Raw genomic sequence first — 21,305 nt, 5'->3', positions numbered from 1 at the left:
GTAGTGTGGGTTTCGCGTGCAGCACGGCAGCAAACACACCCCGATTCATACCTCGCGCTGACAATAGCAGTCCGACAGGTTCACGACTTGTGACTCTCGTTTGTGTCCGAGCATAGGCATGGTAACGCCCCGCCTGCCTGTTATTGGTCTACTGACACTGCCCGTCTCGACTGTCCTCCGAGACGCGAGGTTACTCCGTGGTGAGATTTACAGCTTGACACACGCGACTGAATGCAGCCTTGTAACTAACTTGTACGTTTTATTTTTGTAGAAGAGGCAAACTTATTGTTTATGCCGTTTTCTTTGATTGAACACGTATGTTGTACTATGATTTGATGTGGGTGTGTTCTAAATAAAGTGTTAGTGTTGATTATCGTGTATTAATCTAATTATAGTAAACTAATACCATTACACTAAAAAGGATAAATAGTTTCAAGTTTACACATACAAACCAACCAAATCAAATCATATTATGGCGTGCATGTTCAATCAATTATTCCATCAAAGCAAACGGCATAAACAATATTAGTTTGCCTCTTATAAAAAAAATTAACTTACAAGTTAGCGTTCTCTTGCATACTACTTGTATTATTTCCCACCACGGAGAGTAACCTCGCATCAGACTATCCAGCATATCCACCTCGGAGGGCCAATCACAGGCAGGCGGGGCGTTACCATGCCTATGCTCGGACACAAACGGAATTCACGCGTTAACGACAGGCCCGCTATCGAAGCCGCTGCGCGACGGAGCATAGATTCAGGCTATAGAGCGTAGCAGTGGGCGTGCCTTTCTGAACCCACTGAAAACTCTACAATTCATTTTGTTTCCCATAGAGAGATTTACTAAAATATTAATATAAAATATTAATATAAACCAAAGTCACCCAGGATCCTGGTGAATCATGACCATACAACCTTTGATTCTGTGAGAAATGTATGTGATATACTACAATACTAATTAACACCCTTTGTTCAGCGTTTTTCATTTAATTTTTTTCCCTACACAGAATCAAAGGTTTTATGGTCATGACTTGATTCTAGGCTTAAAATAATCGATATAAATATTTTTTGCAAAATCTCTAAATGAATGGCCCGATTTCTTTCCAGCGGGTTCCAGAAAACCGCTATGCTCTATAACGCTTCTGTACATTTACCATTAACCCATTTTGGGGCGGGAACCCCTTTTGGTGTAAAGTTATACTTTAGCTATTGAAAAATGGCAGATCTACAAGCTCATAGTGGCGAGCTTGTAGGACTGCTATTTTTTTTAAATCGTGAATATGTGGCGCAAAGTCAGGCCCATTCTGAACGGGAACCCATTTTGGTGTTAGCATCATGTCGTGCTTTAGCTATTGAAAAATAGCAGATTTACAAGCTCATAGCGCGCCACCGAGTGGCGTGCTACGAGCTTGTAGGTCTGCTATTTTTGAAAAATCGATTCACGACTGACATTTTTTTTAGAATCTGATCTCAGGTCAGAATGGGTTCATCAGACCCAGTGTGTGTCCGGCGGAAACCTCATATGAATCTGATCTCAGGTCAGAATGGGTTAAATAAACAGAAACCAAAACGAGGCTGCGTGCGTTGGTTGGTTGGTTGTTTTGGTTCACTCTGGCGGCGGTGTGCCGGCGGAGCACACGGCGCTGTTGTAGCGGAGCAGCTGGATGCGTTCGAAGTAGTCGTCGGTGATGCTGTTGCTCTGCGACGTCACCAGGTTGCCCTTGTGGCTGAACAGGCGGTGGACGGGCGCCGTGGACGGCAGCGTGGTGTTGTACTTCAGGAAGAGCTGCTTGACCCGCGGGAAGTCCTGAGGAGAGAGAGAGAGTTCGGTTCACTTCCGTTTTATTTTGCTCATAACAAATAAAATAAAACATGTACCGTATTCATTTCGTCGTGTTTTTTTACACCTTTTTTTTTTTTTAACCCATTCTGACCTGAGATCAGATTCATACGAGGTTTCCGCCGGACACACACTGGTCTGATTATGAACCCATTCTGACCTGAGATCAGATTTAAAAAAATGTCAGTCGTTCTTCGATTGTTCAAAAATAGCAGACCTACAAGCTCGTATCGCGCCACTCGGTGGCGCGATATGAGCTTGTAGATCTATTTTTCAATAGATAAAGCATAACATGATGCCAACACCAAAATGTCAGAATGGGTTAAGACCAAAAAGGTTTTAGGCTGAGAGGTACGAGAGTCCGACAACTCACGAATAGATTTAACCATTATTCATTATAGAATATAATGATAAATGAATATAATTCAAGTGTGAATATGATATTTATCTTGGCGTTCGGCTCTGCGGAATTTTTCTCCCTGCTCGGCACAATTAACCCATTCTGACCGGGCACCCATTTTGGTGTCAGCATCATGTTATGCTTTCGCTATTGAAAAATAGCAGATCTACAAGCTCATATCGCGCCACCGAGTGGCACGATACGAGCTTGTAGGTCTGCTATTTTTGAATAATCGAAGAACGACTGACATTTTTAGAATCTGATCTCAGGTCAGAATGGGTTAAACACCATCATAAAACATAAAGATCAGGGAGATAGATATACAATAAACCCCTTCCCCCATGGGGAACATAAATAGCAGAGCCCACCGGTGGTGCTGGGAGCAAACATCACATTACAACCAGGAACCATAATGCAGAGGAAGGCAGGAAGAGCTTGCAGTCTAGTGAGCTGAAGTAGCCCGCCCAATTGGTCAGCTGACTGCCACATCAGCGAATGACGTGTGGGACTTGGCACTTGCAGCAATGCAGCATATTAACCCCTTGAGTATGCACCCTTGAGCACAGCATGAAACCCCTCGAGTATATCTGACTGAACTAACTCCGCAAGCTACGTATCATTTACACAAATGTTCCCATTTTTTGGGGCTCCCCTGCGTGTCTTCTATCCCCACAAATACCCCATTCTTTGAACAATCAGGCTTTCTCATCATATTCTCACAACAGGCCAACTGATTTGGTGCTACTAGAGATGTCACAGGTAGCCTGGGCACCATAGAGCACCCAAGTCCTGACGTCACTGTCGGTAGAGGGCGTCAATCCCCAGGTTCATGTATTTTTTATTTGCATCTGCCTGTCGTAAAAACATAAACTGAATGTTAATTACGTTTCTTTTTATTTTATTGATATTTAATGTTTCGTGGTTAGTACGAGTTGAGTCACCACCAGCTGAGCTTATGTCAACGAGGAATTTCAGGAACGCAATGTGTTGACAGCTGGGCGTGACGTATATTAGCAGCGACATTGCCTTCATAATGTAGTTTCAAGGCTTTTGCGGCCACATTAATTCCATTTTCTCCAGAAACTGGCTGTATCAAATATTAATGAACATCATTAACGACACACAGCCACCCCCTTGACAGAAAGGCCGGGGTGGTCGGTTTATTTTTCAAACATAGTTCTTATATGAAGTGATCTAAAATCCCCCTATGGGGATTATAATGCAACTAAAAAAATACATGAACCTGTGTACTGGCGCCCTCTACTGAAAGTGACTTCAGACTTCGGCGCTCTATTCCATTTCCGGTTCATGAACCGGTCGGGTGCGGGTGATATCGCTACGTCATGTTGTAGTATTGTTTTGTAGTCATCAGTCTTCCGGAACTTCCTTTTCCCTCAAACCGATTTTTCTCAATAAAAGCTACAGGCTACGAGAGCTTTTATTGTTATTCTTCCGGTTTGAGGGAAAAGGAAGTTCCGTTTGATTGTTCCTGCCTGATGACTACAAAACAATACTACAACATGACGTAACAATATCATCCTGATGACTACAAAACAATACTACAACATGACGTAACGATATCATCCTGATGACTACAAAACAATACTACAACATGACGTAACGATATCATCCTGATGACTACAAAACAATGACTACAACATGACGTAACGATATCATCCTGATGACTACAAAACAATACTACAACATGACATAACGATATCATCCTGATGACTACAAAACAATGACTACAACATGACGTAACGATATCATCCTGATGACTACAAAACAATGACTACAACATGACGTAACGATATCATCCTGATGACTACAAAACAATGACTACAACATGACGTAACGATATCATCCGTTCCAGACCGGTTCACACGGCACTTTTGGAACAGGGACCAGGCTTTCCTCCGAGGTGGAAAGCCTGGTGAGGCGAGGTTATGTATCTCCCTACTTTGTATAATCCCTCCCTCTCTTAAGTTCCAAATTTGCATTTTGTCGTTGGAGAATGTGGGAGTGGAGTGGAGGGGCAGCTTATTATAACGAGTCAAAGATGTTGGAGGGGAGTAGCTGGGATGAGGATGTGGCCGGCGGAGAAAATAATTTGCATACACACTGCTTTAGAAGCCAGAACAAAGCTAAGAAGAACAGACACACAATGCACACATGCACACAATTCTACATCCATTAAACCCATTCTGACCTGAGATCAGATTCTAAAAATGTCTATTACATCCTGACAGTTTCATTATTAACCCATTCTGACCTGAGATCAGATTCTAAAAGTGTCTTCGATTTTTCAAAAATAGCAGACCTACAAGCTCGTATCGCGCCACTCGGTGGCGCGATATGAGCTTGTAGATCTGCTATTTTTCAATAGCTAAAGCATAACATGATGCCAACACCAAAATGGGTGCCCGGTCAGAATGGGTTAAAACTCTGAACTCTGAATGGGGAGGGAGTCTGGGAGTCAGGTGAGGTTATTGCTCACCTATCATTATAACAATGTGAAGAAGGGAAAAGGTTATATTTGTGGACAGAATATCAGAATATGTTGGAATATTTGATTTGGCGTCATTAAAATCAATGTCGACATGGCACACTGAAATGCATAGAAAATGAAAACATGTGACATGCATTTAAAAAAGTAGCCTGGCCCAGCCTGTGTGAGTTCCGGTCTAGAGGAGCGGATTGGCCCAGCCTGTGTGAGTTCCGGTCTAGAGGAGCGGATTGCCGGCACGAAAAAAAGAAGCTGTGGATCCTATTGGTTCACCGATGTGAGCGCCCGCGCCGCAATCATGTCACCGTCCTGGGATGCAATACTGTACTCAGTACTGTACTCTAACGTAGTTGAAGTTTGACTCATAGAATGTCCCTGGGACCCATCTAAAAGACCAGCCCTGGGTCCCGGGACACATTACATTGAAAACCTATTTACCGTACATTCTCTTTTCATTTCTGAGCCCAATGCGAACGGAAATAAATAAAAGCCCGGGTAGCGAGGCTATAACCGTAGGCTCTTCCCCGTGCCGTCCACATAGAATAAAACAAAGTAAAATCTCAAGACTGAAAATGTAATGATGACGTTTCAGGGCCGACCAGCTGAAGAAATCATGACATTTCTGAGACCATTCATGCTTCTGGAAGATGCTATTAAACTTAGTATTCTATTGCTAGTTTTGATCACTTCAAATACGGAAAATAGCCAATCTACAAGCTCACAACATGTTGTACTGCGACGTGTTGTGAGCCATGATGTGAGCTATTTTCCGTGCGCTAAACACGACGCTGGCTTCTGCGGATGACTGAAATCAGTCGTTGCGACCGAGAACTTTAATCCAGTCAAAACAGTACCTGCAGACACTCCAGGCTCTTCCCCGTGCCGTCCAGGTACTTGCGGATCTCGTCCTTGACGCCGCGCTTCTGCGCAGTGGCGCCCGCGCTCTTCACCACCGTGCCGTAGCTGAAGAAGTCGTCCTCGGACTCGATGGCGCCCGCCGTGGTGGTGGTGTGGGTGGTGCTGGCGTTGGCCGCTACCCCCGCCGCTGCCCCCCCCGGGGTCTCCGCATCGCAGCACGGCTCCATCAGCTGAGACGCCTCCGTCACCAGCAGCGAGGCCATGTCGTCGCGCTCCGACGCAGAGATCCACCACAGGCGGAACTGAGGCGTGGTGGCCGTCGCGATCTTCGCTTCCACGCTGGAGGGAAGAGGAGGAGGGGAAGAGAAACGGTTATTAACATTATTGATTCTGCATTTGAGCCACGGACAACCATTTGATGGCAGACCCAATACTTGATGTTGTTGAATACGTCCACAATTCCATGCTGTATTGATGTTTGTACCGTAAGAGCGTAAAATTAAACCAACTCTTTAATCCATGGAGTCGGGAGATCGGTTGGAAGGTGTGAAGAAAAGAAAAAGCTGAATGCACTTGAGCCGACACCGACAGACGGCTACTATCGTTGGTTGGTTAGCTAGTTAGCCCGCTGCTATCAGACGATCGGCTTTCAACACTTCCCTACAACTTGCGACCCAATGCGACAGTGTCTCCACTGTCCATTCAACAGTAGATTTAACAGTGTACCCACCACCCATTAAACAGTAGATTTAACAGTTTATATGAGATAATATATATATAGTGTTTGCTCAGTAACAAATAAAATAAAATATAAAAGAAAGGACAAGTTTCCAGACCTGGTGAAGAGGTCCTGGAAGCGGACCTCGATGGCCGTTACGACGGTGGTGATGACGTCACCGAAGTAGCGCGCCACCGTCTTCTGTTCGTTCAGCTTGTTCTTCAGACTGAGGATGGTGGGAATGACCAGGCCCAGGTAGCACTTCTGTTCTGCCTGGTAACAACATTACATATTATTAAATGACCAGGCCCAGGTAGCACTTCTGTTCTGCCTGGTAACAACATTACATATTATTAAATGACCAGGCCCAGGTAGCACTTCTGTCAGACTATTAGCCTAGTAGCCAAAAAATTTACCCGGACATGTTGAGTACACCAACGTTTTATGTTAGAAATGTTTAGTATGGGTCCCCAGCATGTAGAAACTGCCGGATGCTAACTTGCATATGTTGAGCAATTTTCATAATTGGCATAATATGTGACCATACCATTAACAACCTATAGAAGGCAAAATGTTCAAAATTGTATCTAGCATGTGATGTGTCAAACTAGGGGGTTTTCATGATGCTGAATCCATTCCAAGCATTAGTTTTGCAAAATAAAACGGCCATGCCCACTTGTGCTGACATCATCAATTTGTGATGACGGCATTGGCCGTTTTTAGCCCAATTAGTGTTTTCTTTGCAAAACTAATGCTTGGAATGGATTCAGCATCATGAAAACCCCCTAGTTTGACACATCACATGCTACATAAAGCATGATGAAATTTTGAACATTTTGCCTTCTATAGGTTGTTAATGGTATGGTCACATATTATGCCAATTATGAAAATTGCTCAACATATGCAAGGTAGCATCCGGCGGTTTCTACATGCTGGGGATCCATACTAAACATTTCCAACATAAAACCTTGGTGTACTCAACATGTCCGGGTTCACAATGGGGCTCTATGGGCTGGCTACTAGACTATATAGTGGTCTGGCTACGCGAGACCCGACCACAGATAAGCGGTTGAAGATGGATGGACGGACGCGAGCGAGCCTGTGTTACCTGGAAGAGTTCCAGGGCGAAGGCCAGCGGGTTGAACACGGTGGCGTACTCCTTGAGGAAGGCGGTCTCCTCGGGCTGAAGGCGCGGCACCTCCAGGCGCGCGCACAGCTCCGTCAGCTCCGTCTCCGTGAGAGAGACGATCTTCTGCACGGCGCAGTACTCCACGTTCCAGCGGATCACCGCCGGCACCACCAGAGGCATCTTGGCGATGTCCTCCGCCGCGTCCATCGCCACCTAGTGGTGGGGAGCAAGGGGAGAGTGGCACGGTTAGCAATGATATATATAATTTTTTTGGCGGGGAGGGGACAACATTTTCAATTTTGACTTTTTTTTTTTACACTTTCTTAAAATAGGTCATAGCAGTGGCGGCCATTTTGTGGCTCCACTCAAAAACAGGCCATTCATTTTTCCTATAGAGATTTCCCCAAAAATATACAGTATATCGTTTAATTTAAGTCTAGAATTAAGGCACCCAGGATCCTGGTGAATCATGACCATAAAACAATTGATTCTGCGAGAGAGAAGAAAATAAATAACCTAACAAAGAGTATTTATTAAATATAGTATAATTAAATAATAATAATTAAATATCCATTTTCTATTTAATGTTTTTCCACAGAATCAAAGGTTTTATGGTCATGATTCAACAGGATCCTGGATGTCTTGATTCCAGGCTTAGAATAATCTATATCAATATGTTCTCTATAGGGAAAATGAATGGCCTATTTTTGAGTGCAACCACAAGATGGCCGCCACTGCAATGCCCTTATATGTGTGTGTGTGTGTGTGTGTGTGTGTGTGTGTGTGTGTGTGTGACACCATTGTATAACAAAGTATGACATTACGTGGCTAATCATACTAATGCAGTGTTTCCCCAACTTGTATTTTATTTTTATTTATTTTTTCTGTCGGGGAAAAACCAAACTAAACTAACTTAAACTTCTAAATTAAACTAACTTACTTCTTTTTTTCCTTTTCTTCCTTTTTTCCTTTCCTTTGCTTCTCTCTACAAACAAGGCACAGGTGGAATAGTGGAATTCTTGATGAATTGAATGTCTTCTCGATGAATTGAATACATTATTGATGCATTGAATAATAATACACAAGACCACAATGGAAAACAGGCCCTCCAGGCTTTTTTTGTGTCATCCTTTTTAACCCATTCTGGGCGGGAACCCGTTTTGGTGTTAGCATTATGTTATGCTTTAGCTATTGAACAATTGCAGCTCAAGCTCATAGCGCGCCACCGAGTGGCGCGCTACGAGCTTGTAGGTCTGCTATTTTTGAAAAATCGAAGAACGACTGACGTAGAAGACACTTTTTTAATCTGATCTCAGGTCAGAATGGAAAACTGTCAGGATTTAGAAGACATTTTTAGAATCTGATCTCAGGTCAGAATGGGTTAAGCGTTATCAAGTATGTTAATAAAGTATTCAATCAATCAATCAACTAATCAAACGGTAGGAGCACGATTAATCCCCGGTCAAAGTGAACCCAAGTTCCAACGGTTGTCACTGTTGGAATTTTGGATCAAAAAGGGGATATTTCAATTTCACTTTCAAATAAATATGTTTTGGGGTAATTTTAACCCATTCTGACCGGGCACCCATTTTGGTGTCAGCATCATGTTATGCTTTAGCTATTGAAAAATAGCAGATCTACAAGCTCATATCGCGCCACCGAGTGGCGCGATACGAGCTTGTAGGTCTGCTATTTTTTGAAAAATCGAAAAGCGACTGACATTTTTAGAATCTGATCTCAGGTCAGAATGGGTTCATCAGACCAGTGTGTGTCCAGTGGAAAACCTCGTATGAATCTGATCTCAGGTCAGAATGGGTTTGGGTTAACGTCTACTCAGGCTTGTGTTGTGAGCTTCCCAGCCGTGTCTGTAACCGTGGCAACGGTCATCACGATCACAGAGCATTCACTTTGAAAGACTTTCTTCCATTATCCTTTCATCCATTACACATCATGGCACGGCATGCACACTTCACTACACATCGGGCAAGATAGTATGTCCGCTCGGCCGTCTGGAAAGGCAGCAAAGCGAGCGAAAATAAATACATATAATACTATTCAATGCTTCCACATGACAGCTGCGTGCTCACGTTTGTGGTGGGAGATAGTTGCAGGCAGCACCTGAAGCAGGTGTGACCTCAAGGTGTAAACCTTGGCCGTGGTGCTGTGGTGTTGTAGCAGCGGACACATACGGCCACATATATATATATATTTTTTTTATTATTATCTTTCAATAGATTTTTCCACGACTGAAAATGTGTACGGCCAAGTGCTATTGTGCGATTTGTGAAACAAGTGTGAAAGTAGAAACCCACACTGTTTTCTACACAATATACAATACACAATGCACAATACACAATATGTACAATTATAATGTTTTATTCATATTATTCCTGCCGTAGGCTATTCCTTGACCTTTGTTTTTATGCAATATCCCAGACCTTTTGGGTTTTACGGAATATGCTTCTTGAACATTTAGTTAGTTTGAGCACTTCAAATGCTCTAATAACCGGGAAAGATATTTCCGCTGCACAACATGATTCCACAGAAGACACCTTGACTTCTATGGAATCCAAATGCACGCATCAAAGCAAAAATAAAATGTCACGACCGAAACAATGTTTGTTAGGCCGAGTCCTAATATGCGAAAACAGTGTGAAAGGAACCCCACATTAGTGCTATGAAATATCTAATCTTCTATTGCTAGTTTGACCACTTCAACTACTCTACAAGCTTACAACACGTGACGTGTTGTAAGCTTGAAGATGGCCTATTTCTGGTCCATGACATGCTCCCATAGAAGACATGCATGGCTTCTATGGAATCCAAATGAGTGAAATCAGCTGTGGGCCACTGAGAACTTTAATGCATGTCAGAAAAACTAAACAGACATAAAAGACAAAATATCTGATGTCCAAGCAGTGATGATTTTGTCGACAAAAACTATGACGGAAAACGTTCGTCAACTACCTTTTTTCCACTGACGAAAACGGAATAAAAACTAAATGAAAAGTAAGCTGATGACTAAAACTATGACTGAATATACTGTCTAGACTAACTAGACTGAAATGTTAGGGAGGGAACTGGTGGAGAAGAGATACAGTAGAACTAAAAGTAATAAAAGCGAGTCATTTTATGTTTGGTTGCGCTCGGGTGTTGCTCGCTGAAAATAGACGATCTACAAGCTCGAAACTCGCCGAAGGGCCACCCATTGTGAGCTTGTAGACACCATCAAGGCCTGGCAAACTACATTAGTGTCGACAAAATCAACCGTAGATTTAGCAGACTAAAATATTATATTTAGTCGACTAAAAGTAGACATTTCAGATGACTAATATAAAATGACATTTTATTAAAAAGGACTTTGGGCCCTATTTCACCTCAGTGCCTTACCCCTTATCCGTAAACGTCTTTTTATAAAAAAAATTAATTTAAAGTTTCATCCCACGATTTTGCCACCCATTTTTCACCCAGTTGGCCCTACACTCCCTCTGCCAACCTGGGGAGGGCAGCGGACTGACCTCATGCCTCCTTCAATGCATGAGGAGTCCAAGACGCTTCATTTAACCCGACCAGGGGGGAGTTTCCCCCGGTTGGACGAACGTGCATTTTTTGTTGTTTTGTTGCTCACGTTGTGAGCATGTAGATCGACTTTATTTGAACTATTGAATTTTTTTTCAAAATAGTAAAAAAAAAGCAAAGAAGTATAGAGATAAGAGGTAAGGCACTGACGAAAATAGGGCCCTCTCTGACTAAAACGAAGTGAAAATGTGTTTGTTAAAATCACCAGCGACGTCCATTAAGCATGTGTGTGTCTCACCTGCAGCAGGTGGGACTTGTTCCACATGGAGTAGACCTTGGCCATGGTGCTGTAGTGGAGCTGACACATGGGACCCTGAGACACGGCCTGCCACAGGTCCTCTGCCACGATGTGGATCAGGGTGTGAGACGCACAGCGCTGGAGGGACGGCAGGAACAGCAGCATGTCCTGCTCAGACTCGCCTGGAGATTGACAGTTGTAACAATTATTAGTAGGGGTGTTGTGGTGTAGTGGTGATTCGATACGGTGCGATTCAATGATTTGAAATCTATACAGTGACCGCTCTTATCATCATACGACATATCGTTCTGGCCAATCACAATTTGCGTCCCCTCAATGTTTGTGTTTACACACTTTTGTCTAAACCCTAGGACATAGGAGGGGCTAGCGCCCCTCAAAACATTGTGTGAAACATGTGGAGTTTTTTTCAAGAGAAAAATGTATAAATATGGATATACTGTAAATAAGTAAACAGTGATTCTCTGGCAAATACGTGGACATTGTATTTACATGGACAAATCACACCTTCACATGGACACAGAGAATACACACATTTATCGATAGACCAATTAAGCGATATGGAATGGAAAAGTAATTAAACCCCTCTTTTTATTTTTTCCTTCTTAAAATTGCTAAACACAACGCACAAGTACTTAGCATTGATATTTGGAACAAATGATTATTTGCCTTTGATTATTAAACGATATGATACAAAGGCAAACGGCCCCTAAAAACGGGCACTCGCCTTCCAGGATGTGCCCGACGTTCTCGAAGAAGCCCACGTCATCGTCTGTGTCCTGGTTGTCCAGAGAGAACTCCTTGAACACGCTGATGAACGGGCTGCCGTTGTCCGTCACCGTGGTCTGCACCTGCACGGGGGGGACCATTTTGGGTTAGTTTAGTTGGTCTGCACCTGCACGGGGGGGACCATTTTGGGTTAGTTTAGTTGGTCTGCACCTGCACGGGGGGGACCATTTTGTGTTAGTTTAGTTGGTCTGCACCTGCACGGGGGGGACCATTTTGGGTTAGTTTAGTTGGTCTGCACCTGCATGAGGGGGACCATTTTGGGTTAGTTTAGTTGGTCTGCACCTGCATGGGGGGACCATTTTGTGTTAGTTTAGTTGGTCTGCACCTGCACGGGGGGGACCATTTTGTGTTAGTTTAGTTGGTCTGCACCTGCATGAGGGGGACCATTTTGTGTTAGTTTAGTTGGTCTGCACCTGCATGAGGGGGACCATTTTGGGTTAGTTTAGTTGGTCTGCACCTGCACGGGGGGGACCATTCTGGGTTAGTTTTGGTTCGGTTTCACTCGCAGTCTTTTGAATAAAATGTCGTTTCGTTTTTTAGTCATGTTTCAGTCATCTGAAATGTCTTAGTTTATTCTGTTAAGTCTCTTTTCCTCGCAGTGAGCAGGCAGTAGCATGTGAACACCATCCTTATCTCACATGTACATTTCCCAGCGCTCACTGCAGATTACCAGTGTGTGTGGTACCGTAAAGTGTACAATAGAGGTGCAACATAAATTAACAGGTTGCATGCTGAATATAGCCCATCTACAAGCTCACACTCTCTCACGTGAGCTTGTAGATCTGCTATTTTCAGAGAGCAACCAAACATATGATGGCTTGCCTTTTAGTTCTACTGGATCACTTCACTAGTCCCTCCCTGACATTTTAGCCTTAGTTTTAGTGTCAATGTTTTTTCTCTGACGAAAGCTTTAGAGAAAAAGGCCAATGCACACCTCAACAGGTTGGTGACAGGTGCGTAGGGCAACAGTGTATTAAAACATATTAATACAAAGTATTAATATTAAAAAGTATAAAGAAATTGTGCCTTTGAAAAACAAAGAAGACCCTGTCTGACCTGATGAAGGTCTAACGACCGAAACATCAACTTAATAAAAGAGAAACATCTTTGGCCGTAGTCTTTACACCGACCTTGCTCTCGATGTTGTACGCCACGTGGATGTCGTGGATCCTCCCGGCGATGTTGTCGTAGGTGCGTCGGCCCTGCAGCCGGGCGAAGCCCAGCGCGGCCGACTTGCGCTCCAGCGAGTCGGTGTCGATCCAGTGGCACGTCATCCCGAAGAAGCTGCGGTTGTTGGCCGTCCAGATGTCAGCCGTGGTGCACACGTACTGCACCGCGTTCAGCTTCACCACCAGCTCGTCTCGCATGGCCGCGAACGCATGGTCCACCTGGAAAACACACGTATACGGACGCATGGATTAAAGCAAACGCATGGTCCACCTGGAAAACACACGTATACGGACGCATGGATTAAAGCAAACGCATGGTCCACCTGGAAGAAACACGTATACAGACGCCGCATGGATAAAATTTTAAGCAAAAAATATAATCTCATAATAGAGCGTCACAGTCCCGCCCCCTCGAGAGACCCGGAAAAGAAATCCCTGTTAATTTTCCTCATGGACTTTTCAGAAAGTATTTACGTTTACGCCGCGGACAAAGCCAACTATTGTCGTGACAAATCATGACAATAAACACAATGTTTTGGGCCAAACAAAGAATTAGAAAGTAGAAAAAAACGGATTTGACACGACTCGAGTTGGAATAGCAGATCTACAAGCTGAAAACGTGTCACGTTTTTTAAACTATCCTTAGCGAACAGGGTGGGTCTGTCCTAACTAAACTCACCTTGGAGAACAGGGTGGGTCTGTCCTAACTAAACTCACCTTGGAGAACAGGGTGGGTCTGTCCTAACTAAACTCACCTTGGCGAACAGGGTGGGTCTGTCCTAACTAAACTCACCTTGGCGAACAGGGTGGGTCTGTCCTAACTAAACTCACCTTGGCGAACAGGGTGGGTCTGTCCTAACTAAACTCACCTTGGCGAACAGGGTGGGTCTGTCCTAACTAAACTCACCTTGGCGAACAGCGTGGGTCTGTCCTAACTAAACTCACCTTGGCGAACAGGGTGGGTCTGTCCTAACTAAACTCACCTTGGCGAACAGGGTGGGTCTGTCCTAACTAAACTCACCTTGGCGAACAGGGTGGGTCTGTCCTAACTAAACTCACATTGGCGAACAGGGTGGGTCTGTCCTAACTAAACTCACCTTGGCGAACAGGGTGGGTCTGTCCTAACTAAACTCACCTTGGCGAACAGGGTGGGTCTGTCCTAACTAAACTCACCTTGGCGAACAGGGTCGGTCTGTCCTAACTAAACTCACCTTGGCGAACAGGGTGGGTCTGTCCTAACTAAACTCACCTTGGAGAACAGGGTGGGTCTGTCCTAACTAAACTCACCTTGGCGAACAGGGTGGGTCTGTCCTAACTAAACTCACCTTGGCGAACAGGGTGGGTCTGTCCTAACTAAACTCACCTTGGCGAACAGGGTGGGTCTGTCCTAACTAAACTCACCTTGGCGAACAGGGTGGGTCTGTCCTAACTAAACTCACCTTGGCGAACAGGGTGGGTCTGTCCTAACTAAACTCACCTTGGCGAACAGGGTGGGTCTGTCCTAACTAAACTCACCTTGGCGAACAGGGTGGGTCTGTCCTAACTAAACTCACCTTGGCGAACAGGGTGGGTCTGTCCATGGGCGGTCTACCGTCACTCAGGCCCTCGATCATCTTCTTGAAGCCGGGCTGCTCCAGCAGGTAGAAGGACTGGCAGTCTGCCACGATGTAACTGTACACCAGGTTGTCCACTTTACCCTGGAGAAAGTATACATCGTACTCAAATAAATACTCATGTATTCAAAAGTACAAAATAAAATACTTTTGTATCGCTCGCTGCAGATGACGTCTTTTGGGTTTTTTGGATTCACTCAGAATAGACTCTCTGATATCCCCCGGCTAGAAGCCTGTCTCGCACTGAGGGTGGAAGTGGCGCCCATGGCGTTACCTGGGTCGGGCTTGCTGGAAGCATGTTCCAACCCCTAGTATGTCTGTCAGAAGCAGTTGAGGGGTAAAAACACCCGCGTGCGCTTTTTTAAGGGAAGTGAATATTGGGGTTTTCAAAACAAAAGTCCCCGCTGCTACGAGAAGCATTGAGGGACATAGGACTGGATCAATGTTGGCAGCAGCAGTAAAAGAGTTAAATAACTGTCCACCACTACCTGGGTCATGCATTTGGAGATGATCTCCGCTTTGATCTTCTTGAGTGCGATGTGTCCGCTGTTCTCTCCATTCTCCGCCTTCTTACGACCTCGGTTGGTGGTTCCTTCTTTGCCCGCCTCGGCGCCGAAATGTTTCCTCTGCGAAGGAAAAGCAAATGCAAACAAATAAACACTATTAATGATGATGATGATAATAAATAGATCTATTTGATCCCACTGAGGCTATTCAGTTTCACCCAGCTGATGGCTGCTCAGGCGGTCAGTCTGGAGTGCAGGGAGCAGTTACGACTAAAGTGAGACACCCCGACACATTGCCAGGGTCGGGAATCGAACCTGTGACCTTCTGTTTCTCTCTACTCATTCAGATAATATGGCCATCCCATAATAATAATTATTTACAAGAAGTCTACACAATTAGAGATTTTCTTTACATTTTTTGATCAACATTTGCCTGTTATCTCTCCTAATGCTACGACATCAATACCACATGGAAATCTGTCCGAAATCGTATTAACAATAACAAAACATCGCTTAGTTAGTCTGAGAGGCTAAATGTCATATAATGGTGGTCCGTGGCTGAAATGCTGAATAAATAATGGACCTTGACATGAAAAGGGTTGAAAGCCTCTGTTGTAGAGTATTCTCTGATTCTCCGCATTTCAACTTCTGATGCGTTCGCATGTCGCACAAATGAGGAAAAAAAAGGGTGGGGAGAAGTGATAATTGAGTACTATAGACGAATTACAGTTTAAGTCCACACTAATTATCCATAATGTATATAAATAATGGATAAGGGGTCCGGACAACTAGGCCTTTTCGTGGAGGGTTCAGAATAGAATTTGGACTTAAACTGTTATTCGTCTAGTATTAGCTCTCACTTTGGCCTCCTGGAAGGTGACTTTTCACTTCAGGGCTGTTTTAACCAATTCTGACCGGGCACCCCTTTTGGTGTCAGCATCATGTTATGCTTTAGCTATTGAAAAATAGCAGATCTACAAGCTCATAGCGCGCCACCGAGTGGCGCGCTATGAGTTTGTAGGTCTGCTATTTTTGAAAAATCGAAGAACGACTGACATTATTTTAATCTGATCTCAGGTCAGAATGGGTTAATCAGACCAGTGTGTGTCCGGCGGAAACCTCGTATGAATCTGATCTCAGGTCAGAATGGGTTAAGGGATGAGTGACAGTACAGAACATTTACCCATGTTTGTTCTATGGGTGGCGAGCGTTACCCCAAATCCTTGTTTACGCTACGTAAATCACATACTCAAAGATTTGCACACATTTTCACGATTAAAAAAAGAAGGAAAACTAGAAAAAGTGCCCTTCTGGGCACAGGTCTCCACCAGGAGGATAGGAATATTTAGGAGTAATATAAACATGTTTTTTGTTTGTTTGTTCCAATCTTTGCCAATCAGGATGGAATATGGGAAATGGTGCAGATCCGTGTTGATGGCACGCATGCACAATCCACCTGTTGGTGGCGCTATAACAGGGCAATGTGAAATGGGTGGGCTATATTCCTCAGCCTAGTAGGAAAGTGCGTGAAAGATTTCACGTGAAATTGCACGCTGCGTTCATGATTTGAGGTTTTTTGTTCAAAACAGGCCAATCCTGCAAAATTTGAAAGCCAATGTTAGCCAATTAGGATGGAATATGAAATATCAGACACATCCGTCTTGAGCACATGACTATGGAGATACTGTGTAACGATTTGCGGGATTTTTGGACAAAATCTGTAGGTGTACTGTGCAAAAACTTGTTTTGCACAAAGCGGCCTCCTGGTGGCGCTATAACAGGCCGTTCTGGAAATATTGGGGCAGAGGTTCATCGTTGGCATCCAGGGAGTGTGTGTGCAAAATGTGGCATCGACCGGGTTAACGGTGGCCGAGATTAGCTTGTCACGGACGGACACACGGACACACGGACGGACGGACGGAGTGCAAAACATACTCTCTCCCCATGCCTTCGGCCTGGTGGAGACAAAAAGAAGAAAAAATATAGCAGATCTACAAACTCGTAGTGCGGCACTCGGTGCCTCGCTATGAGCTTGTAGATCAGCTACAGTATATTTTTCAACAGCTAAAGTTTAAAATAATGGTCAAACTGGTTAAAAGCTAAGACGATGCAGATGCTTTCCAGGTCTTAATGGGTATAAGTTGCTTGATTTAACTTAATATGATATTTGACCATATTTGTTTCAGCCACGCCCACCTCCTATAAGCCGTTGTTGATAACTTACATCGTTGTGCAAACCTGTGCCTGCTTCTGGTGACTGATATTGTCCCTCGTGGAGTTTCTAAAAGGTTCAAAATTAAAATGTTCAAAAAAAATAATGAAAATAGCCAAGAATCTATGCAATCAATCGCTCGCGTTCCTTCTGAGAGCGTGTTGTGTAGATCTGTTATTTTCAAATTCTTTGCAGACACCATTGTGAGACAATCATGTATTGGGTTAATTAATTGGAAATTTACAAAATGCATATACTGTACACACAGGCCTGTTGAAAATGCTCGTCGATTAATCTAATAAAGCAATCGATAGAACAATAATCAGTTATAGATCAGTGGTTTTCAACCAGCGGTCCAGGGACCATCAATGGTCCTTGAGGGGGTTCCAGTGACACAATTAGAGAATGTAGAAGAATTATTGTTTTGATCAATGTTTGCCTTTGTATTGTATTGATGTTTGACAACATTGACAACATCAATACAGCATGGAATTGTGGACAACATCTTATCCAACAACAATATTGAAAGTTTTGAGTGCGAGAGGCTAAATGTCATCAAATGGCGGTCCGTGGCTCAAATGGCAAATAAATAATGGACCTTGATATGAAAAGTGTTGAAAACCACAGAGTTAGATGATCGATCGATAGCTGTTGTCAGTGCAATTGAAATGAAAACATAGATATATAATTAACCAAAAAAGTGAAATATGACTCCAGTTCAGTCTCAAATATATTGCATAGCCTATTAAAAGTTTTTGATTAATCGGCCAGCAGCATATAGCTAAAGAAAACATGTTCATAACAACAAATAATGAAATGAAAAATAATGAAAATAGCCACCTGCAATTGCTCACGGTCTGATCTTGTATAATATGTAATTTTCCATTTGCAGTGCCAGTACACTACAATCTATACATGGACCTCAGTGGGTTAATCCATTCATTGATTAATATATAAATAAAATGGATGTAGGCCTATTATTTAAAACGAGTCATAATAATAACAATCGCTTAAGCTGCCACCCACAACAATCAATCATCCATTGTGTGAGTTACAGTGCAAAAACATAATAATAATAATAATAATTGGGAAAAGAGAAAGAAATATCTGAAATAAAGTCTATTAATATAATTATTACATATTACAGTTTTCGGTTCAATCCTAACAATCATCCATTGTGTGTGTGAGTCACAGTGCAATAATTGCAATTAAAAAATAAAGAAAAAATCTGAAATTACAACTGTATATTATAGTTTTTTGTTTTTTTTGCGCATGCACATCATCGGCGGGTGCACTGCAGGCAGCATAAATAAATAAAAGACAACCGTGTGTGTGTGTGTGCACTGTGTGTGCGTGCGATCATTCATTTACATGTAGTTATTATAGGCTAGCTAGTAGGTAGGAGGAGGAGGAGGAGGAGAACACACACACAAATAATGTAACGCGATAGGTAGGAGTAGGTCTGGAGGGTTGATTTGGTTAGCAGCATTCTTCTTCAATCATTAAGCCCCAGCAGAGCAGCGGCAGCAGAGCAGCCATCATCACCACCACAACCAACCCCCCCCCCCCCCCACCCCACCCCACCCCCCTCCAAAAAAAACCCCAATGGCTCCTCTCTCTCTCTCACTTACATAAGGAAAATACTAATAAAACAATGCGCTTTAATTTATGCCAATGCTCTTTATGAACTCACATCTAAGTGTTTCTTGAGGTTGGACGTGCTGGCTTTGGACGAGCTGAGCAGGTTAACCTTGGGCAGGCACAGATTACATTGCACGATGATATTTTTGCCCTGGTCCGCCTTGTAGGAGAAATGGTGGCGGTACCTCCACGCGTGCCACGCCGACCTGGCCTCGCTGTTCCCGGACGCGTCCGCCGCCGCCTCCGCCTCCATGCCCGCCATCGAGCCTCCTTATTGCCGTTGCGATGTGGTTATTTAATGTGCTGGCGCGAAAAACGGCCGAAAAGTACCGCGATTCGACGTAGTAATCCACGAGTAGGTAATGTAACGCTTCGCCACGGTAAAAGGATTTTTTTTACTCTCTTTTTTTCCTGTGGTAAAAAAAAACAGAAAAAAAAGTGGGCAGGCCTTTGTTTAGGCGGCGTTGCCAGGTTGGGTGTGGGAGGGAGAGTATATGGGGTCTAAGGAACATAATAGGCCCCAAAATAAGCAGTTTTTATGTATATTTTGCCACCATTAAAAAACAAAGCAAATAAACAAAACAACAACGTTGTTGTCTTGTAGATCTATTTTTTTCAACATAAAATAAATAAAAATAAAAAGGAAATATTTGGAATAATACTGGTATAACGGTAACAAGAAGACTCACCCTGGTGCGTGCCTGTTTTTCCTCCCGGAATTTCCCCCAGTGAGGGGGATAACTTTGTAATATGCTATTGGCTGTTTGTATTCTTTTTGGAAAAATATAAAAAGATACTTCTGTTGAAAGGCTATATTATATTACTTATATTGACCCTATAAACAATTTAGTATTATTTAGTATTATGTAAGGTTTTGCCCCCTCAAATGGTACCTCGTCAGATAATCCCCACATATCCTACAACAACTTCTGTGAACAGACTTCACTGTAGTAGCTTTTCATAAATTATATTTGTACTTGGGCTGTTCTGCTGTCATGAAAGTTTATAGTTAGAGAAATTAAAAGTCCAGCCGTCTGCTGTCCAGCCTCTCCCACCCCTCACTGGGGAAGATTCTGGGAGGAAAACAGAAACGGGGTGAGTCTTCTTGTATTCGGTATAACAACACAAACATTGATTGATTGATTGATTGGAATAATTCATTCATTCATTGACCGATCGATTGATTAAATACTTTATTAACAGTTTGCAGAAAAAAGCACAGCAATACACATCAATACAATAAGAAGAGGATTTAAAACCCAATAAAGGCTTGTTTCCATTGTTGTCCTTCATATTCAATTCACTTGAAGTGGGGTCCCTTATTGTGGCTCAAGTTACTTGCAACATATTCTTTTCAGATGGGGGTCCCCTGCAGCCTGCAAAAAGCATATAGTATTTGTCTGTGCAGGCCTGCAGGCTGCAGGCCTGCACAGACAAATAGCCTACTATATGTTTTGTTTTTAGGGGGTCCTTTCCTTGTCATGAAAATGTTTGAGAACCACCAGGTTTAAAGCACGTGGTTCTCAAAGTGGGGTCCGGGGACCCCCAGGGGTCCTTGAGGGAGTTCCAGGGGGTCCCCAGCTAAATGATAGTTTGCAACCAAATGGACCCTTATGGGTCTGTACACAGAGTGTACACATGGACACTAACGGGTCCATTTGTTCACTTCGCTTAGAATAAGCAGACATGGCAACACCGTTTGTTGGCATTTTTTGCGGGAGGGCGAGGTTCCAACAAGGATGTAACAATGACGTCCCTGCACGGTCTGGGCATGCGCACAGCGAGTGTCTGCGTCTGAAAGCATGAACGGTGTCCTGACGTCACGACTATACCTTTTTATTTTTTTTATTTTTCTTCCCCCATTTCCTCCTCTGCCCTCCTTCCTCGAGACTCTCTGCAAAGCTGGGAGTTGGCGCCACCCAGAGGACAGATGAAGACACAGCCTCAGGAATGATAAGTGGTGGTGGTTGAGTTGTTTTAAATGTGGAAGGAATAAGGATGCTGTTTGTACAGTCTCTAAATGTTCTGATGAATTGAAAATGGTGGACCTTGTTGTAAACAAGTGTAATGCTTTATCATGATATCGTCC

At 43.5% G+C, this 21,305-nt stretch overlaps 1 protein-coding gene across 3 annotated transcripts; it reads right to left on the bottom strand.

Annotated features, from left to right (window-relative positions):
- Nucleotides 1–1,358: 1,358 nt before the first annotated feature.
- zbedx (zinc finger BED-type containing X) lies at nucleotides 1,359–19,587 on the bottom strand. 3 transcript variants are annotated; one of them, XM_083779267.1, is made up of 12 exons: nucleotides 19,269–19,587; nucleotides 17,588–17,644; nucleotides 15,346–15,483; nucleotides 14,798–14,941; nucleotides 13,206–13,463; nucleotides 12,014–12,137; nucleotides 11,269–11,450; nucleotides 8,392–8,436; nucleotides 7,431–7,664; nucleotides 6,441–6,595; nucleotides 5,601–5,943; nucleotides 1,359–1,807 (listed from the first exon to the last, which is right to left on the bottom strand). In XM_083779267.1, the coding sequence occupies exons 1-12, from the start codon at nucleotides 19,476–19,478 to the stop codon at nucleotides 1,607–1,609; spliced, it is 2,091 nt and encodes a 696-aa protein (XP_083635393.1). In that variant the 5' UTR covers nucleotides 19,479–19,587; the 3' UTR covers nucleotides 1,359–1,606. The 3 variants fall into 3 exon arrangements, with proteins under 3 accessions (XP_083635393.1, XP_083635394.1, XP_083635395.1); XM_083779268.1 differs by lacking the exon at nucleotides 8,392–8,436; XM_083779269.1 differs by lacking the exon at nucleotides 17,588–17,644.
- Nucleotides 19,588–21,305: the final 1,718 nt, after the last annotated feature.

This window comes from Protomyctophum parallelum (genome assembly GCF_964188405.1).
Source record: "Protomyctophum parallelum genome assembly, chromosome: 13".
Lineage (NCBI taxonomy): Eukaryota > Metazoa > Chordata > Actinopteri > Myctophiformes > Myctophidae > Protomyctophum > Protomyctophum parallelum.
This window is presented reverse-complemented; position numbering and strand designations above follow the sequence as displayed.

Bases quoted from the DNA above. Each gene is read 5' to 3' on its own strand.
- zbedx (XM_083779267.1), bottom strand. From the start codon at position 19,478: ATGGCGGGCATGGAGGCGGAGGCGGCGGCGGACGCGTCCGGGAACAGC. The intron at 13,464-14,797 runs GTGAGTTTAGTT...TGTGTTTTCCAG, and splicing joins GACCCACCCTGTTCGCCAAG to GTGGACCATGCGTTCGCGGC. The intron at 1,808-5,600 runs GTACTGTTTTGA...CTCTCTCCTCAG, and splicing joins AGAGCCTGGAGTGTCTGCAG to GACTTCCCGCGGGTCAAGCA.